A 24,517-nucleotide genomic window follows, 5' to 3' on the forward strand; every position below is an offset into this window, starting at 1 on the left:
AAATCAGCAGGGGAGGTTTAGATTGGATATTAGGAAAAATATCTTTAGTGAAAGGGTTGTCAGGTATTGGAACAGGCTGCCCAGGGAAGTGGTGGAGTCACCATCCCTGGAGGGATTTAAAAGATGTGTAGGTGTGGGGCTTAGGGACGTGGTTTAGCGGTGGACTTGGCAGTGTTGGGTTTATAGCTGGACTTGGATGATCTTACAAGGTCTCTTCCAACCTAAACAGTTCTATGATTCTACGTTTCCCATATATTTATGTTAAATTTTTGGATTGATATTCCCCAACTCAACCGTGCCACAATTAATTTTTCTATAGATATTCCTTAATTCAAATGCAAAATGTAACCCATGCTTTGATTACTCATAGAGTTACCATCACACAGTTTACCCTCAGTTGACAGTGAAGTCATTCATCATTAATTAATGACCACCAGCTGCTGTCCTCAGTTCAAAGCTGGGGATATGAAAAGCCAGGTCTCCTTACAATAGTCTATTCACTGCTAATCCTGTTACTTCATTGATTTTGACCTTCATCCACTCCCATATATCCATGCTGCTCTTGGTCCTCATTTTCTAATTCAGTCTTCAGTGCAGCCATACACAACAATTTCTGTAGATCTATGTCCAGAATTTTCCTACTTTTTTTCTCTTAATTATGTTGATAATAAAAATAGCTCTAGCATGCGCATGTTCTATTTTCAAGGTCTGTTTAGAAACCATCCTTCTTTCTGAAATGCTGTTTCTGTCTGTAATTACTTAGTCCATTGCTGTTCTTCAGGGAGAACAGCTGCCATCGTTTCATCCAGATGTCTACTTCTCTCTTTTATTATTAGCTTCTTTACTTATTCTATATTCAGTGTTAATACGATAAAAAAGGAAAAACAAGGAAACTGTAATGAAAACTCAGGAAGAAAATCCATTTGGGGATACAGCCAAAATCCCATGTTCCTTTTCATATGCATTATGAGAAATCTCCAGGACTGCATCTTAGTTATACTACTAGGAAGATATAACAGGGAATCTATATTACTGGCAATTTTTGATGCAGGATTAAAAGCAGCTGAAAAAAACACTTGATCAAGAGAAGGAACAAGCACTCACTCTCCTTCCATCTGCCTGTGAGGCTAGAAGGGCCTTGGAGAAAGCTCCAAGGTGGCTGACGGGACTTGAGACTGGCATGGACTGAGCTGGACTTTTGGAACTGGTATAATTTGTTTCACAAAAAGACAAATCGTGATACTGAATGTGATGATGAAATCCATCCCTAAACCACCTCCCATTTCCAATCATGAAGTTCTTTTCTCTCTAGGAGAAACAAAATTTTTAATGTGTGCGCTGTTCTTTACCAACGTGGAGAACACAAGGAAGATCCTGGGACCAAAACTCCCTAGAGAAATACTGCATGTTTATATGCAAATACAACTTCCAAAAATATGGGACATTCTAATCCTAGTAAACACAAGTTTTTCAAAAACTTATTCTAAGAAGATTTTCAATTTTACGTTTTATTTCACAAGAGACTTTCACCTAAAGAAAACTATTTCACACACCAAAGCCTATGAGAGGCGCATACTTTTTTTCTCTACCCTTTTACATTGACTTTAAGATTTTTTTTCTTTGCATAAAATCTCTTCTCTTTATTTTTTGGTTATTCCTGTTCTGGGTTTTCCTCCTAGACTGAAGTATCACATAACTCATAGCTGTAACTCCCTTTGAATTGTCCACTAGTAATTCCAAATTCTGTAGCTCTAATAACGGATCTTATGGCTCTAAGCAGGGTATATTCTCCCCTAGCACTCAACTTGAAAAGCCTAACACATGACTTGAATGTTGACCAGTCCACCCTTCCTGTGGTATCTGCACACCAAGAAGCCCATGCCAAGATCTCCTGGAACTCAGGGAAGATAAAGATATTCTCAGTCTCACCCACAACAGGCAAGATGATCATTACAATACATATTTCAAGGCGGGCCTACAATTACTTCCTCCATATGCCTCCACATTTCTCCAGGAAATCATTTAAACTTTCTTAAACCCACCTAAGTTTCATCATCTTCCAAAGGTGTGTTGTAATTGTGATTTCTGATTTCATGGAACAAGACGTATTTTTGCAAAATACTCATACTCTTCTTTTGGAGGCTTCTATTGTAATATTAATCAGTGTTACTTCATGTAACATCCTGTGAGTTTTTACACTTTTCAACTGGTTAGAGGAAATATATTGAAGAATATTTGGTATGACAGCTAAAGTTAAAAAAGCTTTGATTTATCTCCACTTTCCTTTACATCTGCCATTTTCTATATTTCTTCTTGAACAGAAAAGTTTAAGGGAAAGATTTTCTAAAGCACTTAGCATCGGCCTAACTGTTTCCCCTAAAGGAAAATCTTAACTCCCACTGATTTCAATGGCAGGACTGTAATGGAAATGCAAAATGATTTTGAAATTCCCACCTTAAGAGATTTCAGTCTAGACATAAGGTCTGTGATCTGTCACCCACTTCTTTCTTGCCTTAATTCAAACTGATCTCTTAATATCTTGTTTCTTTTACCATTGACATTTTAAAATAAGGTTTCCATCTTTTAGAAGGTATTTCATGGTAGACTTTCTCCATAAATTCATCTTATTATTTCATTATTTTTTTATCTAGCAGATGCATTATTTGTTCCTAGGTAAATCTTTTTAAATTCCAACTTGTATCGTTCACGAAACCTCCCAGGCACTTACGATAAACTGATGCTTTCAAAATCTTCTATTATGTTGTCAAAAGTGACAATGATAGCAAATCCTACGTCTATAGTAGTGCTCCCTACTTTATTGCTAGTAGAATAGCCAGACTAGAGCTGTAAATATGCTACTCCAATTTCCTCAGCCAACTGCAAAATGTTTATTTTACTTCTTCTCCTAATGCCAACCCTTTTAATTTACTGTTTCCTTACTAAAAGGCTCCGTGTTATACAAGTCTGCCACCAGCAACAGATACATGTTGGATATTTGGCCTCCATCCTACACATATTTCTGTTATACAAAGAAAGCAGGAAAGTGGCTCTCCGACGGCTGCTGAGGCTCTTCGCTTGCTGCCTGTTCTTGCATTTCACTAGTAACAACTCACAGATCATCTACGTAACCGGAGGGCTCCACAAAAACACCTCTGAACAACACTTTTTCAGCATAGAATTAACAGAACGACGGATATACAACGGGACAGGAGAAAGATGTCTCAGCAATCAAGTACTGGCCAAAGTTGGTTTGATAAAATATAGATGTACTCAAAGCTCTCTAGAGACAGCTGGTGCCCCTTTTCTATACTTTTTAGGATAGCATCGTGACCAGGGTTTGCCAACTCATTCCAGGGGCTCCTGGGACAATCACAGTTACAACATACAGCACCAGTATCAAGGACAGTCCTTGTCAGGTGAAGAAAATGAGAGGCAGCACAGTGGTGGGTGAAATGCTGCTGTTGCTTTGATCCCGCTTTTGTCTGCGGGAATCTGGAGCAACTTACCTAACCATAGATATTAGGAAACAAATGGTCTTTCTGTCCTCTTATGCAGCAGGGAGATTTCTTAATGTGTGAGGCGGTTCCTGTTATTTCCCTGGTGGTACTGTGACACAGGCACTCAGATGACTCACTGGATATAAAGTAGGACAGTACTGGTTTTGATAAGACAGCTGTAGTACTTGAGCTCTATGGAGAGAGGATGTCTGCCTTCAGTGTCGCTCACCTGGTTTTGAAGAAGGTTCTCCACTTGAAAACGGGGACAAAGATGTGCTTCAGTGAGGGTACAGCAGAACAATGTTGATGTTTGCCCTGAGGTCAGCCTCGATACCGTCTCTAGTGATGCTCCCGATTTTCCCTAGGGCACATCCTCCCTGACAGTTTACGGAGGCGCACCGACACAGCACAGCAAATATATCCTCCACAAACAAGGCACCTAAGCTGCCTTCCCTGGAAACAAAAGCACTTGGGGGAAATGGTACAGCCAGTTCTCAGCATAGCATAGCGCCAGGGAAGAGCTAACACGCATAGCGGGCCTTGGAAGCCAGGACGTCTCCTGGCTTCTGCAGTTCAAACACAGCCCTTGATGCCAGGAGATAACCTGCAGAGCCGTCTGCACTGCTTCTAGCAAAAACCAGCACCGCTTCTAGCAAAAACCAGCACAGCATAGCAATGGAGATGCAATGAAACTAGGTTTCATCTTCCTTTGTCCCCCTGCAATGGTATAAAACTTGACACTGGCTAACTTACTTATTTCACAGGTAGGTTTTCTAGCCCACACCATGCTTTTGTTGCCACTGTTCAACTGCTAGTGCCAATCAAGCTTACAAATACTTATTTCTGTACTTACATGTATGGATACTTATGTCCATTTTATATTGACAAATGAATATTTGCACAAGCACATCTTAGCAAACTTTACATATTTGAAAAATTCTGCCATCAAATTTGCTGTCCTATTTAAGAACACCATGAATTGCTCTAATAAGCAGAACCACGGATGACATTAAGTCTTCAAGTATCGTTCAGGTCTCAAATACTGAAAAATATCAATTTCGAATCAAACCACAGAGTTAAGGAAAAAAAGCAAACCTTGACCAGATATTCAATTTTCCTAATACTACTGTCATCCCAGGATGACTTCACCTTTGTAATCCTACTTCCTTTACCTGTCTCCTCTTTGGAAAAGTTAGGATTTAAGCTCAGACGCTGTGAACAGCTTTGGAGGACTTCAACCCAAGATGAAGCCCACTCCATGGAAAGTGAATAAACACAGGGTTTTCAAAGAAGATTGGAATATCCGTTCAGGCTACCACCAACCACAATTTCTATTTACCTCCCAAACATTAAAATTATGTAGACAGAAGGTAAGTTGAATTCTACATCCATTTCCACCTTCCAAAGAGCTAGGAACAAGTTAATAAATTCTTCTTACCAAGCATGTGCACACTCCAAACTTATTAAATACATAGGAAAAAGTTAAAACAGATTCCTCTTATCTTGAAAAGAACTGGTTATTTATGCCTGCTTTGAACACTGTGAAACCTGTATCTTCTTTGTTTTAAATGCACCGTCATTAAAAGATTCTACTACAGGTTTCCAAACCCTGAACATCAAAGTTAACACTGTGTGACAGCTGGTACGTTCCAAACTCATCACATTTACTGGTCTGTAACAGGGTAAATGACACAATTACCTGCTGTAATTACTGTTGCTGACAATATATTTTCCCTGGTGATTGGTCTGTGTGACTCAGAGCTGCCTGTCTTTGTCAGTCCAGTCCAATCTCCATTTCCACGTGACTTGGACGTTAACTCAGGAGGTATTTACAAATTAGTTCCAATATCTGCCAAGACAGATATTTGGGGTAGTATAAATTTATCTTTTATTGCATGATTAATCTGCCTAGCACTCTAATATTATTTTGCATTAGAAAAAAAGTATTTACAATGAAATTCTGTTCCCCATTTAAATCAAATGCTCGTTTCTTTTATTAATATATTGGAAGGGAAACACACTAAATTGGGTAAATAAAATGAAGGAATAAAACTGCAAATAAATAAGTACATTGATATTTTCAGAAAATGCTCATTCCCAAAGCAAAATGTGAGGTAAAAAAATTAAGCAATAAAACATTAAGATACTTAATTCTCATTGCCTTCTTCTGACAATTTTAAAGAACACCTACAGAAGACAACAGCGACTTTTGATTTAGAGCAATGTGAGTTACAGGCTAGTCAAGCTAGCTGACTGCAAGCATTTCCCTGGAATATCTATCACTTTTAAAATATAAAATAGATACAATTGCTTGCAACACTTCTCCTAAGAATATACTTAAGAAGATGTGAAAAGATTGCAGCATATAATGACAGTAGGAAACAGATGCAGGTTTTTTTAAGACAATTTGGAAGCTTGTCAGAAAGCAAAAACACTCCTACAAGAACTCCTACAAACCTTTTAGGTAGAGCAGCCTCCTATTTTATTGCTAAGCTTGTTGACAGAGCTCTTGGTTCTCAAGAGAAACATCGAGATTTTCAAACTTTTTGTTATTTGTTGGGGAGGGCCTCAATTGTTGCACATCTGAGTACATAAATTGTAAAGGTAACTGATTTCAAGAAAGTTGATTACCATTTCCGAAATAACTTCTGGTTTCAGTTTTATAGTTCAGTCTTGAAGATGCCACAAAACCTCTAGACTTTTCTTAAAAAAAAAAAAAAAAAAAAAAAAAAAAAAAAAAAAAAAAGACAAGACAGAACAGTTCTGTATATTGAGAAAGTCCCCAGGAAAAATATCAAGTATCTTTATAGACACAGTACTTTCAGAAACATTGCCTCGCAATATGTATCTTCACTAGCAAAAATGAAATTTCACTCAAGAACCTTGGGATTCTGTTGTACAAGAGCACAGCACAGACAGCGATGCTTCCCTTTGTATCTACGTGACTTTTCAAACTAATGATGATTATTTGGCCAGTCTTCCTTGGGGCATCAGCAGAACAAAACCGTGCGGATGGGTTCCAATATATTTTCTCAGTAGGTGGTATTTGTTCCTTCTTGTTGGCCAACTCTTTCTGCCTGCTGCAGAGAGGACCTGCCAATCACTCTGTCTTCTTTATTCATTTAGATGAACTGGCAAACACACACAGAGCAAATTCTGGAACTGAAACTAGTTTTAGACAGAAACAGAAGGGCAGAAAAAGCGTGAGTTTAACTTCCACTCTGCACATTTGTGCATAACCAGCCACGGCCTGGCTGAAGAATCACCAGCACATTTCAGTGTGAATCAGAAGTTACATGCAGAACTAAAAATATAAACTTTCTTTGGGATTATGCATAGGAACACAGACGCCGGATGAGTCAGTGAAGTGGATAAGCCCAATATGTTTACTTTGCGCACCAGGGTAGATTTCAGCATAATTCTATGTGCAAAGGACTAGCAAGGACGCAACTCCTGCTGTGGTCAAGGGGTCTGTACCCCAAGTAAGGCCACTGCTTAAGCACATGGCTGGAAGAGAGGCTTGTAACCCAGAAGGCTATTTCTGAATTATTCTGGCTGTAGAAATTAATTTCTAATTTGAAGAAGCAGTTTGATGCAGTGAAGTACGTTTGGTTCTGTAAGTCAAAAATCATCAGTCCCAAAGACTGACAAAAAGGAGTAACATTGATAAAGATCTATCGCAGAGACAAACCTAGGAAGGATTTGTCAACGAAGATGACAAATTCTAAATTACCATGACTGACAGTATAAAACATGAGTTAAGGAAACAGTCTTCCATTTAGCATAAAGTAGGTTAATCTCTTGTAAACATTTCCTGAAAAACAAAGGACACTTCCAAGATGTTTCAGGAGTCAGCGATTACCAGACATGCCATGTAGCACGCAATGGGAATCAAATGATAAAGAGTGAAAAGTTCCCACGCTCACAGGTTGTCTGAACAGAAATAATTTAGGGATTCATACCTGTCCAAGCAGGAAACTTCCATATTAATTCAAAGAAAAAACTTGCAGCTATAATACTTAAAGAAACAGCTTCTGAAGCCCTGGACAAAATTAAAAAATGTCACGTTTCCTCTTGCAAGTCTCGACAGACAGTTACTTTTCTTACCCTCTGCCTTTTCTTACAACTGTGTTATCCTAAGATTGGAAGTGTTTTTCAACAGTAGAATGTCAGCAGACTCACAGACCTTATATCCATATACTGCCAGCTGTACCTACTACTCTCAAAACCTGGCTAATTTATACCATGGCTATAGTCACCTTGATTTTACTGTGAACGTGTAGAAAACCGCTGACTTCAATACAGCACGACCACATAACCTTAAATAACTCTGCTGTTCCTTTTTTTAAAAACCGTCTTGCTTTATCCAGTAGCTCCAGTCTCTCACTGACCTTGGCTGGAGTCCCTCTGAGAACAGGCTGTGCTCTCCCAGCATGAGGCAATCACCAGCCGGCTCAGACATGATGGATGTCAGCTATCCAACTCCCTTCACTTCTGCCTCGCTCAACGAGGCAGCAGCAGACTCCCATCTCCTGCGCCAGAAAGATCCTTACAACTTCAAAGAAACTGTCCTCAAGGCTGCCTACTGTGTTTCCTGATCTTTGCAGTCTATCTTTCACAGTCTGTGATCATCCACAGAAGGGTGGGCCAGGGGAGGTCACGTTGCCGTTAATTAATACCAGCCACCCTCTTGCTACCACCATCCTAATACCCACAGTCCACAACTACCATCCAGTATTGGGATGAACAGATGAAGAAGTTTCGACCAGTTAATACCCCATGTACTCTTCAGTCTCTTGTACTTATACTCTTCTAAAGAAAACCGGCGGCTGTTTGGTTGCTGATAATTCTGAGTGCAACTCAGCTCCAGCTTAAGGTATTTAAATTCAGGTGTCTACATGTGCGTTACTGGGCAGGATTCTACTGCATAAATACACAGCTAGCTAAAAAGTCCCACCTAGCCACGGGTATCCAAGACACCAGCAAAGGTTATAACATGAGGGTCTACGGGAAGACTAACAGCAGTTGGAGAGCAAGTAGGATACACCACAGCATCTAAAAAGGCACTAGGCCTATAACTGGGCAACCAGATCTTGCTATAGACATCTAAGTTCTCATTTTAGTCAGTGTAACCGACAGAACTCGTCAAGTGTAAAAGAGATACCTAACATGGGATTGAGTTGCCCACAGATAAGGGGCTCAAACTCACGGAAAGAGGTAACTTTGCTTGCGTCCAGCTGTCACTCAAAAGCGCAAGACCTACAAGGTAGGTCGTGTCGGATCTGCTAATCCCATGATGACTGCCTCGAACCTCTAAATAGACAACTGAGTTGGGTCCAGCTGAATCCTTGACCTCTGTTGGATACATTGTGAGCTTAGATGAAGACATCTACATTTGGTTGTCTTAATTGCAAACTGAATTCCACCTCTTGTGTCAACTTCAGTAAAATTCTAACATGAAGAGTCAATGTAATTAGCTATGGAAATGAATAATTCATTCAGTGCTGTATGGTTTGTTAGATTATCTATTTTTACAATGTACTCAGTTTATTTTGCTATACTGCTACATTTCTAATTTCCAATCATATTGTACTGACACAGAACCTAACAGCATTGCAGAAGTTGTCAAGGGACGCTGGGTGCTTGGAAGCTGCAGAGGGGTTCAGAACACCGAGAAATGGCAGGTACACTGGATGTCTGTCATAATACTGTGAGATAAATATGAAGAAATGTTAATGTTTGAAAATACTGTCATTTCAGAATTTTTACATGGAAGAAGGATCTCACGGGAGGGGAAGCGGAGAGGGAGGTGCTGATCTCCTCTCCCTGGGATCCAGTCATAGGACACGTGGAAATGGTTCAAAGCTGTGCCAGGGGAGGTTTAGACTGGACATGAGGAAGCATTTCTTTACCAACAGAGTGGTCAAACCCTGGCACAGGCGTCCTGGAGAGGTGATCGATGCCCCAAGCCCATCACTGTTCAAGAGGCATTTGGACAATGGCCCTAATAACATACTTTAGCTTTTGGCCCTGAAGTGGTCAGGCAGTTGGACTAGATGATCATTGTAGGTCCCTTCTAACTAAATATTCTATTCTATTCACTCTTTTCTGAGTTACTGTTTCAAACTGAGTACATTCTCAAGTTGATACCTGTACCTCTTTTTGTATATTGAAAAATTCCTCATTCCCCTAAGAATGCAAAATCTATTCCCTGTAAAACAAAATAATCAACTCTGATGTCTGCTTCTGCAGAAAGACAGATTTTAAACAGTATACAGAAACTGCAGAAATGCAAAGTAGTTAGAGACTTGCTTTTGATATAATACCTTTTACCATCCTCTATTCCTAAGGCCAATAGGGAATCCAGGTCTATAATGCATTGATAGATAAATAGAGATGTAGATATACTTACAAACACACACACACATATATACCAAATATACATACATTTGGTAAAAGAATGATCTCTGTAAAAGAATTTAGCATCCAATACCAAAGATCATACATTCATATCTTTGTCAAGGGAATAAATTTTCTGTTTATCAACTCAAATCATATTCTACCAAAGAGCTTTTAAAAATATGTTGGATTTTGATCAGCTGAGAAATCAATCCTGCTATAATTGCATAGCCAGTTGAACAGTTGTTATCAGCTGGGTCAGTAACCCAGGAGGAAATGGAACCTAAAAAGTATCCTCTAGGAAGGAAAACAAAAGGTCTCATTCCAAGTTAAAACAGCATCCAAACTAAGTTGTCAACGATAACCCAATTCAATCCAAATAAAACATAAATGAGTTCCGTTGTATAAGATACAGCAGATATATAAAAATGACTTGTGTTATTATCTTAGTAATGCGGTTGCATAGCAACAAGCTCAGTCTGAATGATCATTCCTTTATTAGCTTTGTGAATTATCTTACAGCTAGAAAGTGGGTATTGGAGAGAATTTATCCTGAAAGAGGATTGAGAGCTTCACGTAGACTGACATACTATAAAGCAGAACGGAAACTGGCCCAAGTAGTGGAAATCAGAATCAAAGAGAGAATTTTTAATTCGAAACCTGTGCATACAAGCTGACTTCTCGAGTGCTTATTACTAGCAGCAACCCTGACAGTGTGGCTGGGCACTGTCACCTCAGCGGAGTTTGGATTACACTGTGTGATAATGCATGCGCATGCACGTTACTTCTAATATAATTGGGGCAGGGAAATCACCAAAATCAGAGATGGAAAAGACAGATGGTTCATCTTGCCCACATCATTATAAATCCAAACCCACATGTTTTCTCTGGTGCTTTGCTGACTACAACATTTCCTTACTCAAGCCATAGTATGCCACTCCAGTGATGTTACAAGCCCCTGTCAGCATGCTTCCTTATTGCTCTGTCCCTCGCGCCATACCGTGCAATTATTCTGTCTTTATTTAAGCACAGTCAACAAGCTCAGCTGTTGTACAAGCTGCAGAACTTGACGAAAACTTGAAATGTTGCTGAATGCATCAAAATAAGTCAAGGGAAATAAACAGGAAGAAATTAGCTTTTTTTATTGTCATCATATCTCACGTTACTGTATTTTCAAGTAACAAAGCTGGTATACTATAAGCATTTGACTAATCTGAGGTCACAGACTTCTTTTTTTAACTTCTTTGCAGCAGCGAAGAGTAAAGGGTATACACCAGCGCTGAATAAAGTTGTATCTTGTGGCCATATTTAGTCACGTATTAAAATGTGGCCTCATTTACCAGAGTACTAAGCACTATCAGCTCTTATTATCTTCAGGATGATTTGTGCATGCTCTTGTGTATCTGAAAAAGCAGGCCAATTTTATACTGTTAATTAACTGAGGACAAGCATGCAGCTTTAAACGCAGAAGCTGGATGACTTCATTCAACTCTGGATTACATCAGTCTTACAGTAGCTTACCTCCATGGAAACCCAGGCAACTATACCACTCAGAAGAGGCTGGTGCAGGTGCTAAAACACAGCCCACATTCCTCACATGTAAGTTAGATTTTATTCTTCATTTTAAACAAGGAGAGGCATTCCTTTTCAGTTCTCAGGACTTATTTGTGGGAACTGAAATGTACAGTGGGAACAAAAATAACTGGTAATACATGATATTGTGAAATACCCACACTTCACAGCTTGCTGGAATCCTACCAACATACGCCGGTGCAAACCCATTACCTGACCTACATCAGAACCCATCAATGAACTTTTTCTGAATATCTGAAAGGAATGTATTGCAAGTCTGGAATTTTACCTGGCCTGTGCCCTAGCGATTAAAGATGGATTTTACCTTCAGCATCCTCACAAGTAATTCAACAAAACTTTTTCTCAAGTATCCCTGCCATTAAACATCTTTTCTGCTGCACAGTATAGGAAAAAGAGGAGATTTCTCAGACTGTTGATGTCCCAAACAATTGACAGATTTACAAGTCAAAAATAAACCAGTGAAATCTGCACAGAAGCCCACAGGCAGATGCACTTTTATGAACTCGAGTTTCTAGATGCCAAGAGGAAACATTCACCCAAAGTATGTCAGAGTACTATGTTAATTTAAAAAAAAATGTGACGGGGAATGTATTCCCCCCCTCAAAAATAGCTGTATCTTGCAAGACGCAGAGGGTAACAACTGGGCAGCCAGCAAAACCCTTGATAATCTGGGGATCTGAATCATAAACAGTGCATGAGCTGTGTTATTTCAGCAAAATCACAGGTCCCTGTTACTGGCATTTCAAGTCCACCCAGATGCCAGACTGGTGGTTCCCGTAGTGGGGGCATCTGCGTTCGGGGGATAACGATGGGTTGCATTAACATTGCAAAGACGCTGCCACTGTTTCCTTTAAGCATCTTCAGAAGACTTGCATTGTAAACAAAGCATTAATGAAGGAAAAGGAGGCAAGAGCCAACCTTTGCCTATACACTATACCAAAAAAAACGCAGATGTGAGTTTATTTCCTGGCTGATAGGATAGTGACAACTGGGCGCTGGCACGTATAAAGCAGATTTTTTTTAATCAGATGTACACAACTAATACTGAGACTTCCAAAGATGAGGAGAGACGAGAAAGAAGCTTCTAAAGGTAACTTCAATTTCTACTGAGGACTATAACTATACTTTTAACGCTTTATGCTCAAAAGCAGTGGAGGAAGTTAGGCAGTTCTAAAAAAAAAGAGTCTCCCACCCTCTGGAGAACATCATTAGCCCATCATCTCCTGACCCAGTGTCAGCATGGAGATAGAAGTATTCTAGAGATGTTTCTTTAAAATCCTTCTTCATATACACGCACCCAAACACACACTCAAAACCCCCACCACGTATCAATGCTTAGCAAAACACCAAACCAACAGGTCTCTTTCTGAAGTGGGGACACTGCCAGTGGCATTAGCTGAAATCCAAGCAGATGTGTAGGTTGCTTATAAGCCACAACTATCTAAAAGAATGGAACCAAAGAGGAGGGCTTAGGAAGGACACAAGTTTGATTGTTGTGGGCAAAGCAAATGTAAAATATATCACAAGGATGTGGCCTGTTGGAAACACGAAGCAAGAAAACGTTAATGGCTGCATGGGGAAAAAAAAGCACAAAGATAGCTGAGAAAGTATCAGATGCATCAGAGCTGAAAGGGGTAACTGTGACAATCTGTTTTCTATGCATTATGTCGAGGTGAATTTGTTTCAGCCATCCCACAGTAACATTAAAGAGCAACGAATATGGGTCTGACTTGAAAAACTAATGTCAAAAAGTACTGGCCACTGACCTGCAGCAGTGCAAGCCTTTCCCTACATTTTTCCCTTTCCTATTGACACCCCCCAAGTAATTACTAATTAGTATTATTGTTATCGTATTTCCTAATTTCTGCACATTCATCATCATTATGCAGCTAAATGTGTAGTTTTCTCCTTAAATCTTTCCCATATGTCAAGTCAATCTCCCTAGACCCTTAATTATTTTAATGTTGGTCTTGGAATTCCTTCCAATTTGCAACAGATTTGCGATTTAATTTGATTTAAAAAATATGCAGAGCTGCCAGTATTCCAAAGAATTAAGATTTCAGGTGTCACTCAACTTGCTACCACCACGCTTCTTGGTAATTTATGTGGAAACAACTATTAGACTTCAGTTTACTGTGAGAGGATATTGCAGAAGAAAAATTAAATGCTGCTGAATGCATTGACACCGTTTTCAGGAAAATGTTGTTAGAAAAATCTCTGAGACTCATAAAGACTTAGATAGGCTGGGATGGAGGAGGAGGGAGGCCTAGCAAGGTCCAGCTGGGTACACCTAGTTAAAGCCCAGTGGGTTCAACACATCTTTCATTGCTTTGAGTAGGTCTTCTATACGGCCAAGTCAAAAAGCCCGAAGTCCAAAGCCATTCATCTATTCCACTCAGTCCTTTTATTTCTAAAGAAGTACTTCATCCCTTCCATCTATTTAGAGTCTGAAGAATAAGCCCTGCAAATGTTCCCACCACAGTCATGGTACGTTATATAAAAATCCTTCACGATTTTCTTTAGAAGTCAGAAAACAAACCCAGGAGCATGAACCTGACAGTACCAGGCTGTAATGCACAATAATGGCCTCACAGACTTAGAATCTCCACCTATTTTGCCATCTCCTTTGGCTTCTAAGCTATTTCTTTCTAAAAGCAAGCAAGAGCAAAAAATCAGCATGACTTAGCTTAAGTGAAAATGAAAAGGAACGACAACATTGTCTGGAATGGATTTAGCAAAATGGTTCTGAAAAAAAACGTTACAAGGTCCGCACGCATTTAAAGCATGCCTGCAGGAGCGGTCCCACACAGCTCAGCACTGCTGTGGGGATGAACGTGGCTGCTCACGTGGCTGGACCATGCTTGGAAGAAGTGGGCCACGATTTGCAACATACCTGATATGCTTTTAATAATTAATCAGTTCAGAATTCACATGTATTTTCTGCCAAAGTATAGCACAATTGTAATACCTCACTGGTGTGAGGGTACAAAGTTGTAGAACACTCACTTCTCGCTCTAAAAAAAAAAAAACAAAACAAAACAAAACAAAACAAAAAAAAAAACCCCAAAAAAAAACAAAATCAAAACATGAATTTGCTAAACCCCACAGATGGCAACATGTACAAACACTTAATGCGAAGAGTCCGGTTTATATGCTAACACACTCCGTACTTCCTATGTCTGTCTTACATTTGGTCATTGATCATCTTACCCAAGACCTCGGGTGCTGATGGGGAGCCCCAGTGCCTCCCAGTCCAGTACCACTGGGTGTGAAACACGAAACAGCTCCTGGGGAAGAGTTCTCTGGGAGGGTAACATCAGCTGCGCTACCCTCCCCACATCACCTCAGGGACTCCCACCCGCGGGGAGGCTGAGCGCACCACCAGCACTTCCATCAGTGTCACCTCCCCCTCTTATGCTGACTGGAAAGCAAAACAAAAAAGAAGGTGGCCCATGAGATTACACAGAAACAGAGCCTTAAAAATCATCTGGGGCTCAGAAAATCCATGGCTTCTCCAGGCCATGGTATGCATCTTCCTCTGCCTTAATACGATCTAAGGAGGAGGCACTAAATCTCACAGGGTCTTCGTTCTTCTGTTCCATTTTTGATGGGTTACTTAGATAGGTGAGTGGTCCCAAGGCAGGGAAATAAAGACATCTGTTCAGACTAAATGTGATTAACCATCCACTGTGGCTAGTCAGAACTCCTCACTGTGAGAGCCAAGTGCGAAAAAGAGAGAGCTCTCATCTCTCATTTTCTAACTTCTCTTTTTTCCATTAAAAAAAAAAAAAATGGTGCAAGAAGGGATATATATGTATTGCACTGTTCAGAGCACTGCTCCAGCCCAAAAGAGTGGAGGTGACACTGGCTGCAACCTTGTTTCTAGAAGGAAAACTTTCTTTTTTCCAGCCAAGAAAACAGCCCGTACATTTTTGTAATCCCAGGCAGAGTAAGGATGTAAGTGTTACTATTCCAGAAAAATACTAAGGCGTTCAGATTTAATCATATCTAACAGTGATGGTGCAGCGTACTGCTACACATATAAAACTACCCCAGCACAGACTCAAAGCATTTTCTGCCTTCCATCCCCCAGCACACCACCATTACATTTCAGGCTCTGTGAAAAGCAAAGTGGAAGGGGAATAAGATGATACCAATGTAGGGAAAGCATGGTAGCCTAGGGCGTATTTTTTATGCCTTTAATTTGCCATTTGTGCACCCATTTGGCATATGGGTGCAGCTTAGGACTCATCTCCCTTCTCGTAGCTATGATTGATTTCCGAACATAAAATCAGTCACGAACAACAGATTTCTGTGTAAATATGGTTGTGACTAACTCGAGCTAAGCCTGCGAATCTTGCTTCCAAGATGAATACAAATAACAAAATCTGAAATTGATGTCTTCATTACATCCTTTGTTGTGAAAATCAAAATGTAATTCAGATCTATTGTAAAACTTGCAATAAACATGCCAGGAAGAAAGAGACTGGAGCTGTTCTGGAAGCAGCTATATGCTGTCTAAATCAGTCTTTTGTGCCCAGGACTCTGACAGAGATAGATAGCACAGACTTCTTTTCAAATGTCTCATACAGGAGAAAAACCCTTCAATGTCACTGATTTCATGTCTCTTTTTTATCTTGATCAATGACTGATAAATTATATATGTGTGCATAGAATGGAACAATAAGGCATTTTACGTTAGTCTGCAGGCAAGCTGTGTGGACATCACTCACATCATAACTTGCCTAATCAAAGTTCAGGTATAATTCCTCAACGTCTCCTTCCTGCGCTTCACCTATCCTGTGCAAACAATGACATATTAATGCCAAGCTACAGAACATTTTCTTTCTGCTCAGTAACATTCCCAAGGATGTGCTACCAGAGCTTCTGGTCCAGCTTACAATAAGTCAGCTATTTTATGCACAGCTACAGTTCCGTAACTGGATTCGATTACACAGCGTTACAAGGAACAGTGTGACTTGAAATGTATTTTAAAAATTTAACATGTAGTAACACACAGGGTCAGTTGTCGCTTGTTTGCCCTATTCTTGTTATTCCTGAATCGGACTGAAAATCTGCCTCCTCTTCAGTTTCATTGATATTTCAGCCAGCAAGTTAAACCCAGAATTGTTGATGAGGCAAATAGAGACTTGCCAAGAACTCTAAATTCTGCGGAAGGCAAAAGAAGCTTGAACGGCTAAATTTAGTTGCAAACACTGGCAAAACCCAAAGTGCATCAGACTCTCTGTACATGAGTACTGAGAGATTTGAGCAGACTTGCATACTGTACAACCACACCAACGTAAGTCCTGGAGCTTTTGGTAGTTTCTGTAGTATGCGTGCAGTACCAAGGTGCCCCTCAAATACTCCAGGTTGCCTTTGCACATCAGAGATGTCTGCGTGAGGCTTCTGCAGCACGGCTCTCACAAGCAGTTGGCAAGAGGCATCTTCATAATACCCTTCTGCAGCAGCTGAGAACTGATGCTATCGAAGCTGATGCTTCCAGCCATCTCGAGGAAAATAGAAAAGAGCAATGCAGAAATTATGTCCTACCATACCCATTTTTTGCATTAATGATGTAAAACAGAGACTATCCAATGGTAAGAATGTAAGTGTATTTTGCATATCAGTGTTTGTATTGGTTTTAAAATACCATTCCTTTTACAGACATCTTTCCCACTTTTCATTTTTGCCAGATGTAAACATCAGGCTTTTGCATGGACTATGGAATGCATCAACTATTCTGTGTAGCTTCTACAATAAATCCGATTATTAGAACAAAAAAGAAATATGGAAAACCTAGAAAATTCTGTTAAGGACAGTGCGCAGACTTACTTTCACAGATATGTTAAGTTAAACAGGGTACTCTTCACAAACCCTTTCAAAAATATCTCCTTTCATTTGCAGAGCTCTGTCTCTTTGGTCTATCATGATTGCTTTTCTCCTTACTGTCCTGCTTTTCTGCCAGATAAAAAGGCTTAGTTTATGCCTTTAACTTCAAGAACTAGGACCGTCATGACAACAAAAATTGAGCTTAACCAAAATAATTTCCAGCTGCAGTGAATGGGCCGTGAGCTCGTGATGCACAGTGAGGTGTGCTGGGAACGGACAAGCTGGTATCTCGATTCTCAAAGTGCAAAAATTTCTACTTGCTGCTTTCTACAATCAAAAAGGCAGATTAAATTGATAGACTTAAATAGAGCAAATGAAAGGTTGGCTGAGACAGGTTGAGATCCCTAACACACTTTACTGCCTTCATTCTCTAAACAAAGCATTTTTGGAAAATACTTTTCCTTCTCAAGTCCTAGATATCATTTGTTTAGCTCAATGTCATTAAGGCTCCACTTAAATTAAAATCAAACAAATAAACAAACCAAAAAAAGACAATAAAGGGAAGTATAATGATTTTTTCTTGTAAACTACTTGCTTTACAATACCGCAGTATGCTGTAAGAGAAAATAATCCTTGGGAAAAGTCAGCTATAACCAAGTATAACGGCCTAGACTAAACCTATTGGTCTGTCTGCAGGACAGAAAAGTACTGTCATTAGCATCATAAACTCCTTCCCACTGTTATTTTGCAGTGATTTATTAACATACACATCTTTCAGCAGTCCTGTAAACATGGTCAGTGTTTCTACTACACCGAGCTTATTATGTTGGTTCTCAGAACAGAAGAAGTTTCTTTGGGAGAGACAATGCCAAGCAATCTAGTAGTTTAAACCTCCATAGACTCCATGTTAAAGCCACAGCACGATACCCTCCCTACTTGTGTTCACTTCACCTCTTAGATTTATATCTGGGCAAATGGGTGCACATGAAAGTCTCTGAAATCAGGAGCTTTAATACATGGTAAAACCAGCAAAGAGCAAATAATTTGCTGAGGGGTGAAACACCTATAGCAGTCTCATGTACAAATATATACCCTTGCCACCTGCTTTAATACAGTGCTATAATGTAAATGCTCTGTGTCACTCATGTAGACTAAAACAAGCACAAAATTCCAGTTACTGATCAAAGCACATGCCTTTAAATGTATCCTGTGTTTCCTTCCATTTTTAAAACATAATTACCCTTTCACTCACTAGTTGTTTGGTAGAAATGTCACGCAAAACTCTCGTAAGTCTACATACCTCAATAACTGGACGGGGTCACAATACTTGTGGAACCAGGAAAAAAATGCAGTTATTTTGTGACATACACACTTGATGATGTTAGGTTGCCATTCATCAAAATTCTACCACCCAACAGGCACTGCATCCTCGTGGTTGCCTCTCAGTATCCAAAATTCACTATAATTTCACTCCAGAAAAACTCCAGGTCCCAAACGACAGTGAGTAGCATTGCTCAGCCGTACAGAAAGTCACTGCATGACTTACAGTTCATCTGGCCCAGAGAGTCCTAAGATTTGAAATCTTAAAAAGCTCTTTCACCTACTTTGCTTCCTTTTGCATTAACTTTTCCCAGCTTGATCAAGGGAAAGGTGGAAAAGAAGTAATTTATTTTGTCATCCATCAGGCTGATTTCACAGGAATCTATTATTTACAAATGTGGAGCCAAACTCAATTTGGAATGTGAGATCTGTAATGGATTTCCAGCAAGTTTTATGCCTGTTTGACTGTCCAGAGCTCTTGAACTGCACTGAATTTCACAACAGTACGTTTCAGCAAATATGAGGAATGCAATGTGTGGAGTACTGAGAAATACCTTTATTGTATTTATAGGCACCGAATGCCCCTGTGAAGTTGTTTGCAACGGTTTACCATTTGCAGAGTTCAATCAGAACAGCAAGTTAAGGGAAGCAAAGCGGAGAAAGTATCACAGTGATTTAGTTTAAGTCAGTCCTAAAATAATCCCAACATTCACTCACACTCAGTAGGTAGTGAAACAATTGCTTTACTCCTCAACTGAGGCTGTGGGAAACACAAGAGAGTGATCAGAAACATAATGGTTGCTTCAGAAAGGACCTGCAAGCAGCCTATAACTTGGTCCTTCAAGAACTGGGCTTACTGCAGTACAATAGTGCTTCCCAGTTTATGTGAGAAGAATGTTGAGTACAAGTAAGACAGTACGCACAAAAAATCACACGTATGTGGTTTCAAATCTATGTCCCCGAGCGCTGTGCATGTTTGGGTGAGCAAATTATGCCAGTTTATGAAGAAGCTGTTTCTGTACCAAGACATATCTTTGATGCTCAAAAATGTCAAGACATAATGGACAGAATTAAATAAATTTAGAAATGAACTTCACAGTGCTGTCTCCACATTCTGAATACTCTAATCCATTTATATCCAGCTTTACTGTTAGATAACTCCAAGAAAGTTTTACTGAACAAATATATTCTCTTACAGAAAGAGCTAATGCGTTCCCCTGTGCACACAAAAGAGTGGTACTATTTTGTTCACATACGTTTTTCTTCACTGAGCGAATGTGCCACATCTTTGAATCACATTTGCTTTATCTGCCTAGTAGGAAAAAACACATTCCCCCCAGGAACACTTAGAGTCAGCCTGGCTGTGATACAGAAGGCTGTTTTAAATGTTCACTGTTCATTCCATAACCCTAAAATACCTTGCACTAAAAGAAGACTAGAAGACAGAAAGTCAGTATGAACCCAACACCTCCTCTAGAGCATCGACTGGCAGCAGGGCGAAGAGGGAAGATACAGAGGTAAGCCCGACCATGTTGTCCAGTGGCTCAAGGCAGGCAGAGCTCCTGCCCTCTGAACTCGGGATTCAAGTGGGGAACCTCCCAGACGCAGGAGAATTCAAAACGAGGAAAACAGCCACTTCTAACATGCAGCAAATTTAACCCCATCAAAAGTTTGCAGAAGAGTCATTATACTCCAAGTGAAGCTGTACTGGTATGCCACATGAAAACCAAGTAACCATAGCACTGGTTTTGCTCTCTTATTTTTCCCTTCAGCCTCCTCCCTTCACCTTTTTGATCAGCACCCAAAACCATGCAGACCTATGTAAGACAGTCTGGATTGTCTCAATTTCAGGCAAATGATACAACATACACATAATCTGTAAAATGCGTTAGCTTTTCTGCACTGTATCCTTGTAATTATTTTGCTGTTTATTCTGTTTAAAATGTCACATAGACGTTCTGTGACTCTAACGAAGTTTAACCTTAGAAGAATCGTATCAGTGCTCCTAAATACCATCATCCTGTTTTTTCCTTTCTCAAATATACAGCTCTTACCTGTACATGAATAATCATCAATGCGTATATATCCTGTTTTGCAGATGCACATAAAGGATCCTGGTGTATTTACGCACATGGTATTCTCGCGACAGTAGTGCCGCCCTTCAGCACACTCATCAATATCTGTGAATAAGGCAAAGGGGAACACGAGTCAAATTCAGCGGCATTCTTTGCAATCTCTCAATACACCACTATTCACTTCCATCAGTACTGGGTTAGACTAAAAAGTTACGTCAACAGCAATGCATTTTGGAAAGTTTGGGGGCTTTCTCCTTTAAAAAAACCTGCTTGAAGTGTTCAAACAAGACAAGCAGCATGAGCTTTCTGCGAACAGCTGTTAGTGGAGTTACAAAGAAGATTACATTGGCTCACATCTTTCCTGTTGAAGTGCCTACGATGTTATTCCTATGATTTAAATAAGAACAAAACCAAAATAACTGAGGTCCCAAACAGCAAACCAACTACCTCAGCACTGCAATGTCATCCATCACTGTACCTGTACAGTCACTGCAGTCATCAGTACACAAACACACTGCTATAGGCACGCTATATGCCTTTGATCTAACAGGTATTATTGTTTGGGAAGAAACCGTAAGGAACATGGTAAGATCTGAAAAGACACTGGAAATTATTACAAGTTTCTCTTAGAACTACAAAGTAGCCAATCGGTAATTTTAACATACATAAACACATATATCTATACCTGTACATATCTACATACATATGTATATAGATACATATACACACACCATATCTGAAAGGAACCTGAAAGAATCTGAGTTATATAAAGACCTGCTCTGACAAATTGCAACTTTATAAAATACCTGTTGGGGTGGAATACCTGCTGCAGTGTAAAGTCCTAGAGCAAACTCCAGGCATAAATCACTGTAGGCATAGACATCAAAACCTGATTGGTTTTGGTGTTCCCTTGGGCTGCAAAATTAGATGCATTTCTTGTAGCAGGTTATACTTCAATGATAAGACAGAGAAAGCACCACAAATAACAAAAAAAACCTTCTGCACGCTACTATTATGCCACAAAGAAGAATAGCTATATTAATTTGGAAGTGCTTAGCAGCATGCTGTTCCTGTAATAATGATAAAGACAGCATTACTGAGATGCTCTGTACATCTAGTTATATTATCATGCAATATGCCACTGAACCTTGCTAGAAAAGTATGTTAAAAATCAAAAGGGTGGATTGCTGGCTTGGTTTTTTTTCCTGCCCATCAGTTTTGATTTCCTCCCTGTTTTCAGTGATGTTTACAGATTTCAGAGTTGAAAGTAAAATCTCTGGATGGAAAACAGTGTTGTGGTCCAGAGTCTGACGATAGTTCAAAACAACAGACTGGATATATAAACTCAAATCAGGGTTGACTTCTTAATGTTGTGATGCTAAATGTCAACAGTGTTAACTCCTGTACTTTACTGCTGTTTAGGTCGTATAATTATCTCCCAATTCTTCCTCTCTTCCCAGTGTCTTTAAATCAATTGCTATTTACCAACTGCACTCATTGCCTGCTTTTCCTTTTACATTCCCAGAAGAAAATTTGCCTTCCAGTACAAAACAATGCGACACACCGATTATTAGCGATTCCGATTTCCTAACTTATTCAGTTTTGAAAAAAAACTTCTGTTTTCCCCAGTTTCTCTGCCAAGTGCAACCGTTCTGCTGGAGAAGCTGGCGGCAGTTGGCTACAAACCACGAAGGTGTCCACCGCGAATGCTCAGGGTGGTAAGCCCAGCCTGCTTTGCACAGTCAGTTCCCAATAGTTTCACAGCCAGTATACTTCAGCTGGTTTCCTTCCCTTCCTTTCCCTCTAAGCTCTGCAAGCAGGGAAGAATCATGGCTCTATCAGGGTGTTGGATTGGAAAAGCTGATTTTGTAATTTTCATGTACATGCATACACAAATAAACGTGTATTTAGAGCGAGCACAGTGTGTATACTGAGGCTCAAAACACATTTTGTGAAAGCCATCTAAGACAGAAAGAAAAAAAAAAAGTGACGCTATCACAAGACTACCGCAGAGGCAGCTGAGTTTGCACAGAAAGTGGAAAACGGCACAGATCTCCTGACATACAGGTGTTCTGCAGAAACAAAAACGTGCAGTATACAAAACCCGCCAGCAGTTACAACATATGCCTCGGCTACTACCACAAACGATGCAACTTGTGTCTTTCATAATTCCAGTTCACAACTCCATATTAAATTAATGGTGTTGATTTGTATTTAAGTAACAACATCAGTCTTCGAGTAATTAGAGGCCTTATGTTCTTGGCGTCAACAGACTGCCTAGGAGGAGGCTTTGGCACCCTCAAAAGCATTAAATAGAACTTTCTGAAAACTATATTAATGATTGCTTTGGCACGTAAATAGCCACAGGAGACCCAAAACGTTAATGGTTTTCATATTGCAGTGAAAAACTTAAAGCCAGAGCTACTTTGATTCAAACCTACTAATTTAGAAGTGTTCTAAATAAAAGCTTTCATTTTGCCAACATACCACATATCAAGGTTTTGCACAATGTTTTATTTATAATCGCCTTTATTTCAAAACTTTGCTTGTTCAATTGTTAAAAAAAAAAAAAAAAAAAAAACAAAAAAAAACCAAACCACAACTCATCAGGTTAACTTTGAAATGTTTCATTTGAAAAAATCTGATTTTTTTTCTTCAAACTGATTTGCAAAGATATCGTCTGCGGTTTTTACACGCTCACTGGAAAACAAAACTCTTTCCCACCCAGGTCTCTAGAAAGCCTGTACAGAATACTGAGGAAATAAAGTGATTAATGTTGCTACTATCACATTATTATATTACATTGGCACCTGAAGACGATAATCAAGTGTCAAAACTCCATCGCTCTATGCCATGGTCGCACAGCTGATAAGATGTTTTTACAAACAGTTTGCAACTTTAGCACTAAATTACATTGCCACTGGACACAAAAGATAATTAATACAGAAAAGGCAACGTAACAGTCAAATGACAACTAGTCACACAGAGATTGCCCGCGCTAAAAACATGTGACTCCATTCCCCCTTTAGCAATCTATGTGCAAGCTTTGTGTACATTAGGGTAAGGTATTACAGATCAAGGAAGACTGAACTGGGACAGGGAAAGAGCCCAACATCTGTTCTCTTTCAAAGCTATCAAAATAAAAGCCTTTTCATCCTGCTTACTGGTTGAAACACTGGTGTAGCCTTTTATTCACCTTTAGATACAAATGCACCAAGTACAACAGCAAACCTGATGCATTTTAATATCTAAGAAAGCCTACAACATTTATCTTAATTTTCCCCTGCCAAAAAGCCTAGTTAGCATATTAATGCGCATTAATGTCTTACTGTTTAGCCAGTAAGCTGCTGAAGTCAGTTCAATAGGATGAATGCACCACTCCAATGGCTCTACACATTCAACAATAAAGACTTGTGTGCTTGAAGTCTGTGATGTGATACTGAGCCACCAGCTGTGATGTACTGACAACAATGTAGTCATGGAGATCATCAACCTGCTCTATTCCCAGTGGAACAGATAAAAGAGGCATCTCTGGGAAAATTGGTTAGTGCAAAAGTGTTTGGAATCTGCACTTCAACGATTTATTTATACTTGCAAAAACATCAAAACAACAACAACAGAAAAAGCCTTTCTTTATCCCCCCCACAAGCACTCAAACAAAATTTATGCAAAATATATAACCCAGGAAAAGTTTCCCTGTATCCCTTCCTCCTGCACCCTAATGACTTTGCTTCCCCAGAGTGAAATTCCCAGTTATGTTTTACAATCCCATTAATAAGAACTTGACCTGCAATCTATAAA

The 24,517-nt window shown here is 39.6% G+C and overlaps 1 protein-coding gene across 1 annotated transcript in view; it reads right to left on the minus strand.

Moving 5' to 3' along the window:
• NELL2 (neural EGFL like 2) overlaps positions 1-24,517 on the minus strand; it is a 154,204-nt gene that overhangs the window by 48,989 nt on the left and 80,698 nt on the right. Inside the window, exon 13 of the mRNA XM_049814276.1 lies at positions 20,696-20,821. Within this exon, the coding sequence (XP_049670233.1) occupies positions 20,696-20,821 (126 nt within the window). The remainder of the gene's footprint in view (positions 1-20,695; positions 20,822-24,517) is intronic.

This window comes from Accipiter gentilis, chromosome 11, assembly GCF_929443795.1.
Source record: "Accipiter gentilis chromosome 11, bAccGen1.1, whole genome shotgun sequence".
Lineage (NCBI taxonomy): Eukaryota > Metazoa > Chordata > Aves > Accipitriformes > Accipitridae > Astur > Astur gentilis.